The sequence below is a fragment of the Dendrobium catenatum genome, unplaced genomic scaffold, assembly GCF_001605985.2.
Source record: "Dendrobium catenatum unplaced genomic scaffold, ASM160598v2 fragScaff_scaffold_1221, whole genome shotgun sequence".
Classification (NCBI taxonomy): domain Eukaryota; kingdom Viridiplantae; phylum Streptophyta; class Magnoliopsida; order Asparagales; family Orchidaceae; genus Dendrobium; species Dendrobium catenatum.
The window spans coordinates 345342-352311 of record NW_021319683.1 but is presented as its reverse complement, the minus strand read 5'-3'; the positions used below and the strand labels follow the sequence as shown (position 1 = coordinate 352311).

The window sequence follows — 6970 nt, the reverse complement described above, 5'->3', positions numbered from 1 at the left end:
TTCATAAATATCATCCACAGTTTTATCATTTAATTGAATTACTCCCTCTTTTTTCACAGCATTCTCCCCCTTAACTATCACTGTTCTGGTAGTCAAAAGAGTGACACTCACTATGGGTGGTGTATGTGCCTCTTTTATGGATGTTAAGATGGGACACGAGGGTAATTTTGTACCATCCAATGGAGTGGAAGGTTCATAACCCAAAATAGGAGGCCTGCTAAACAACACATGCGACTATTTTTACTTTTCTTTTGAACGACTATTTTTACTTTTCTTCAATTGATACTGAATACAACCAGTATTACCTGAACTGATTGGAGTGGGAGGTAGTTTGCTGGTTTTCTCTAGATATAAGGGAGGCTTCCCACTAGGTTTTTTGTTCTGATCGGGTTGAACCAATACTGTCTGATTAGATTTTTCATAAGGCTGCCTTGGGACCCAATGGTATATACATCCACTAACATTGAAGTAACAAGCTTTCTTACCTAACAATTCGAAATTTACTTGGGGATGATCTGACCTCTAAACAATTTTGCAAATGAAAAAGAATTTGGTAAGGATATTCTAACTAAAATTTGATTATTATGAATTTTTAAAAAAATTAACTTTATTTTGAGATGATTATAATGTATGTGTTATTTGATTATCCATTTATTATATTCATCTAAAAAATATTAAGGGGTTTAAAATAAAATTTAATTTTCCATTGTCATACTCTCTAATATTATTATCACTGATGCTTGACTGAATTATTCATAAAGCTTTATTGTTGCTTAAATAAATGTGCGGTATTTGTTAATACTGCCGTAGGATCTTTTGTCTCTTTGCACACGCATTTGTGGGAGCAACAATTATTATGTCCTCCGACCGGATGCAGAGGAACATTCGGTCGTAGGCAAAATCCCGCCTATACCGAGGTGTACCGAGTTTTTTTGGAAAAACTCGGTACACCTCGGTATAGACGGGATTTTACCTACGACCGAATGTTCCTCTGCATCCTTACACCGGACCAAATAAAAGTGGGAGGGTGTAAACGATACAGTTTGAGTTGAATATTCCCTTACAAAGCTCATTTAATTCTTATTTGAACGCAACTCACTTTGGATTATTAGTTGTGATTTGGAAGTTTAGCTTACCAACTAAGAGGTCTTAAATTCGAGTTTTTGTGTATGTGATGTGTGTGAGTTTGTCTTGATTGGCCTAAATGTCCCAAAAAAATTCTTATTTGAGCTTGAGTTCATTTACTAAGTTTGAACTTGAACTCGACTCATTAAAAATTTATTAGGTGTAAACTCGATTTGATTACTATAGTTTGACTTAAGAAAAAAATTAAAAATGTTTAGTAAATATTTTTTTATATGTTATTCTAAAATTAATGTTGAAATATATTTTGAACTAAATGAGTAGCTTGACAAGATTATGAGTTGAGCTAGGTTGAACTTGTAACTTAAGGCTCAATAAGGTCATCTCATGTGCTTGTTAATGAGTTGTGATCAAGCTAACTCGCCAATTGTTTTGGCCCACTTACACCCCTAATTAGTGGTATGATAAATTACACTATGTTGTAATAATTGACTAGAAGCATGTCATTTTTAGAGATCGTTTTATCATCCAATTAGTGCCTTGAAGTTTTCAAATATTTTTCAGGTCATTAATTTGGGCACATTTGGTGGATTGAATCAATTTTGATGTCGTTGGATTCGTATCGTTGACACGTTCCATTTGGCTATAAGTTTGTTAAAATTGGAATTTAGATGGTCCCAAATTTAATCTTGAAAATTTTCAAGTTGAAAAATATAACGAGATTCACACCTGTCCAAGACAATATTTACTGACATATCAATACTAAGGATAAAAATTAACTTGTAAGAAACTTGAAAATCTATTACCAAGAACTACTCATATTTCATCAAGCCTTTATCCTACTAGATGGGGTTGACTACATAAATACTTTTTTTCTCTAACGTGTCCTCTTAAGAATTACATTTTCATTTAAATCTAATAAAAAAAATCATTTCTAATTATTTCTAACCATTTTTTTTAGGTCTACGTATACTTTTCTTAACATAGGCCAAATCTAATACATCTACTCTTCTTATCGGGTTGTCAAAAGGTCCATATTTTATGTGACGAAATAATCTGAGGTGACTCTTTCTAATCTTATTTTCCACTAGGGCTACTCCAACCTTTTCACATCGATACTCATTTCACATTCTATTTATAAGAGTGAAGAGCCATTCATCCACCTAAGCATCCTCATATCGGCAACACTTAATTTAATTTTATGCTTCTCTTTTAATGGCCAACATTGTATAACATAAAGCATTGCATTTCTCACCACCATCTTATGAAAATTTTCCTTAAGTTTGAAGGATACTTTTTTATCACACAACAGGTCTGAGTCCGATAAATTTCCTCCACTTCAACCATCCAACTTGAATTCTACTAATAATATCCCCGTCTATGTCACCATCACTTTGAACAATAGATCCAATATATCTAAAATGTATACTTATAATAATAACTTGATCGCCCAAAATCACAACTCTCAATAGATCTATTACTATTAAAATTATATTCCATGTATTTGATTTTAGATATACTCAAACCAAACCCTTTATACTCTAAATTTGACCTACAGAATTCTAGTTTATCTTTAACTCCCTCTCTAACCTTGTCAACAAGAAGAATATCATCAGCATAATAATTAAAAAAAAAAAACTAGATCTGAATAATAATAAGTTGTTGCAGATTTTATTAGAATGATATATGCAAAATAAATCAGCAGGCTCTATTCAAATAATTCATCAGAAACTTAATAGTCATAATTAAAGCACTGTTTTGCGCAAGATTCACCATCTACTTAAGACTAAGTACCTATTAAAAGATAATGGTGCGGGTGCAATCGATGATGGTGGTTAAATGCAATAGAATTTTTTAACGTCTTAACTCTTGAACACATCTCATGTCGAAAATAAAGTCCTGTTTATAATTTTTTATTTTTTTTTTTAGTTTTAGAGGAATATTTCGATAAATTTGACCTAAATCCAAAACATTTCATTGCTCTAGATTATACGAGCAATGTCTAGTGCACGAAAATGGTCAAGCCCTCCTATATGAGGCGGCTTTCTTAATGCTTTCTAAAGCGACTTTCTAGTACAAAAATTTCTAATTCAAAACTTTTTTATATGCTGCAGATCACAAATGTTTTTCAGTATTCAGGAGCAAGATTGATAGAGCTTCAATATTAAAAAAATAAAAATAAAATAATTGTCACCCTCACCCATATATATTACCTCACCCATATATATTACCTATGTGATAATCTATCTATCAGCAGCTAAAAAGCATGAAGACCAACATAACCACTCAACCATAAAAAATGGAAGGAGCCTCAACTGGAAAATCAGGATCAAGGAAAAGAACAGAATGGTCTGGTGTAATTCAATCAAATAGTTTGAATCTGATTTGATCCCAAGTTGAGCTAAATCTTAATTATAGGCTAGCAATTTATAATCAAGCAGGTAAACTCAAAATGAATATATAGCAAACAATTCATAACTACAAAAACAGAGCTCATTTATGCGCAGTCTAGCAAAAAACAAAATGCATTCTGACTAACAAAAACGAAGTGTTGACAAGTACAAGATAAAATGTCATATACTCTCCTCACCATGACAAGAAGAGAGCAAGCAATTTTTTCTGTCATGAAAGAATAATAAGACCAATTGATATTATTTCTACCCAGACCAAACTATCAAAAGCTCAACTTTTCTTTGAAATGATCAAGATGGCTTGTTCTTCTGGTAGCGATCGCAACTCAATCCAACTTAACTGAAGAGAAGAGATAATGCACGAAGCAGAAGGAAGAGAGGAAGCCCACTGTACCAGTGGCGAGCATGATAGCCACAGCCATGAAAAGTGAATAACCAAGGTAGAGAGTAGCTGACACAGGACCACTTAGACTCTTGAGATCAAACACAAGATAGTTTACCGAGTAAAGCAATATGTAGATAGCAACTGATCCTGAGGAGAAGAATGATTTCCACCACCATTTCCAATCCTCAACACACAGGTGCATGTAAGTGAGAACCAGTGAAACCTCAGCACAAACAACAACAAGAAGGATCAAAACAATGAAGAGGAAACCAAAGACATAGTAGACGCGGCCCATCCACAAGCTAGACATAATGAAAAACAGCTCAATGAAGAGAGTACCAAATGGTAGAGTTCCAGCACCAAGAACAAGCAGCCAAGATGGGTATTTTTGGGGAGGGATTTCTCGCGGGATTTGATTTGTCCTTACAGGAAATTCAACATGACGTGCCTTGGCACCAAGGTAGCCACCAACAAGGGTCAGCGGCACAGAGATGCAGAACCACAACAAGAGTAGTATGATAAATAGAGAAAAGGGAATTGCACCAGTACTTTGACTACCCCAAAGAAGAAAATTTAGAGTGGTCAATATCAGAAAAGTTATACCAGGGAAGAAGCAAGCAACTTTCCAAGAAACAGACATCCAACCCGAATGATCCCCGCACTTAATCGTCTTCCAAAGCCTTACTGCTGCATAGCCAGCTGTAATTCCAAGAATCAAGTAGAAGAAAATCATACCAGTAACAAGGGTCCCTCGAGATGCTGGCGACATGAATCCAAGAGCGGCGAACAATATGGTCACCACTGCCATTCCAAGTATTTGTACGCCATCTCCAACCATCACACAAAGCAGAGTTGCATTACCAGGCGCACGGAAGACATCCCCAACCACAAGCTTCCACCCGGAAAGCTCCTCATTCATCTGGGCCTGCGCCTCTTTGTCCAATTCTTCGTAACGGGTCAAGTCCCGCCGAACAGTTCTAAGCAAAATCAGCAGGACTATTCCAGCGAGGAACGCAATCACCATGAGGGAGTTAAGAATCGAGAACCAATGTACCTTTGCGCCCTCCATCTTCAGATAAGCATCCCACCGCGACGGCCAGCGGATGTCACTCTCGACGAAGGAGACCTCATAGGTGAAGACCAGAGGCTGCTTCTCCTTCACGTCCATCGCAACGGTGGATGGCACGCACTTGATCTTTGTCGGGTACTTATCGTACATCTTGAGATTCTTGATCGACTCTGTATCATGTTGGAAGCTGCAGGGTATAACCTCGAAGCCAACCACCATATAACCTGGGCCAGTGCGGCTGCCGTCGCCGGTACCGGCAGAGTTGGCGGATGCAGCGGCTACTGTTGCAGGCTCCTCGTATTTGTGGACAAGAACGGTGAATTTGAGGTGGTTGAAAATGAAATGGGAATCGCCGAAACGGACGCCGATGGGGTAACCGGTCCATCGGAGAACGAGATCCTCCTTCGTCGTGAAGCGGATTGCAGGCAGATTTTCAAGGAGAATATTAACCTGGTACATCTCGTCGATGCGCTTCTTGAGAAGGGCGAGATCGGCAGCGGAGAGGGAATCTATGCGGCAGAGGATTAGGTCGGACTCGTTAGTGAACATGCGAAAGCGGTAGGGAGAGTTCTCAATGCGGTCTCCCATCAGGAGCTCGCCGAGGTTTTCGGCGGAATCCTTGATGCCCTCGAGCGGTCGGCAGAAAGGGAGAGAGTAGTAGCCGAAGGGCATCTCAGTGTCGATGGAAGTGAGGGAGTTCACCTTCACAGAGAGGAGGTCCCCGATCTGATACTTGTGTGGGTAGCTTCCCGGAAGGTAGAAGCCATCAGAGGGGCAGGAGGCGAGGAAGATGAGGAAGAAGATGAAATAAGTGGCAGATCTGGGCAGCAGCGGCATCGGATCGCGCGGATCAAAGGCCGATGCGGGAAATTGAGGAAGCTAGGGTTTTAAGAGAGAGCTTCAGATTCGCAGATCTGGAGAAGAAGGCCAGCAATGGTGGAGCGAGAGAGAGAGAGAGAAGACTTGCATTTGAGTTGCATTTTATCGATGGGGGTCCTCATTTCAAGCTCCTCCCAGGAGCGGATTGCGCTGGGCTCTTTGGAGAAAAAAAAAAAAACCGTAAAAATTGGGGGATTTACATATATATTATTTTATTTACATATCTAATATTTAACATTTTAATATTTTATACATATTATCTTATATTATTTTAATATTAAATATGCTATTCATATTTTATTCCCAACACCTATATATTTCATTCATACCATCCATATTTAATATGAAAATAAACTATATGTGATATGTATGTAATATTAAAATTTTAGGTGTTAGATATGTAAATAGAATAGTATATAGTAGTATGTCTTTAAATCTCCTAAAATTAATGAAAAAAAAAAACTCAGTTTATTTCTAGATAAAAAATAAAAATTAGGTCTATTGGATTCTTGATTCAAGAATCAACCAATTTTCAATTGAGTGGTTAAATTTTGAATATTATGATTCAAACCCTTTTGGCCTATATTCAAAAGATAGAAAGAATAGAGTCTCTGTTTAAAAACATGCTCCATCATGTATAACTAATTTATGAAATCATATGAATTTAACCCACCTTCAAACTCTAGAATATCAATCTTAATCCATAAATTTTGATACTTTATAATAGGTTCTCTTCTACGATAAGACTCATCTTCATTAGATGATTTTTGAAATGCTTTATGGAAAGGATTTTTCATTTTACATTCATCATGGTGCTTATCCGAATGAAATGAACGATAATTTCTATCTTGTCACTCGTAGGCTGCTAACTGAGATTGGAGTCATTGGATTTCATGGTGTAATTCTTCCATAGCTAACCTTTGGTTTTGATGAGGTTGGTTTCTATTAGGAGGCATTCTAACCTAGGGCTCTAATACCAAAATTTTTTACACCGTAAAGAAATAAAGGCATCGAGAGTTTGATGTTGGTGGAATCCTAGACCCTACCACAACCCTCACCATTCTTCTCTCAAGTTTAGGGGATATCCACCCCAAGAAAAAGAAACATTCCCCTTCTCTCAGATTTCTAAATCTGAAAATGAAA

The 6970-nt window shown here is 37.1% G+C and overlaps 1 protein-coding gene across 1 annotated transcript; it reads right to left on the bottom strand.

Moving 5' to 3' along the window:
* Window positions 1–3525: 3525 nt before the first annotated feature.
* Window positions 3526–5967, bottom strand: LOC110100285 (transmembrane 9 superfamily member 11). The gene has a single exon (XM_020827722.2). The coding sequence runs from the start codon at window positions 5783–5785 to the stop codon at window positions 3821–3823; it is 1965 nt and encodes a 654-aa protein (XP_020683381.2). The 5' UTR covers window positions 5786–5967; the 3' UTR covers window positions 3526–3820.
* Window positions 5968–6970: the final 1003 nt, after the last annotated feature.

Bases quoted from the DNA above. Each gene is read 5' to 3' on its own strand.
- LOC110100285 (XM_020827722.2), bottom strand. From the start codon at position 5,785: ATGCCGCTGCTGCCCAGATCTGCCACTTATTTCATCTTCTTCCTCATC.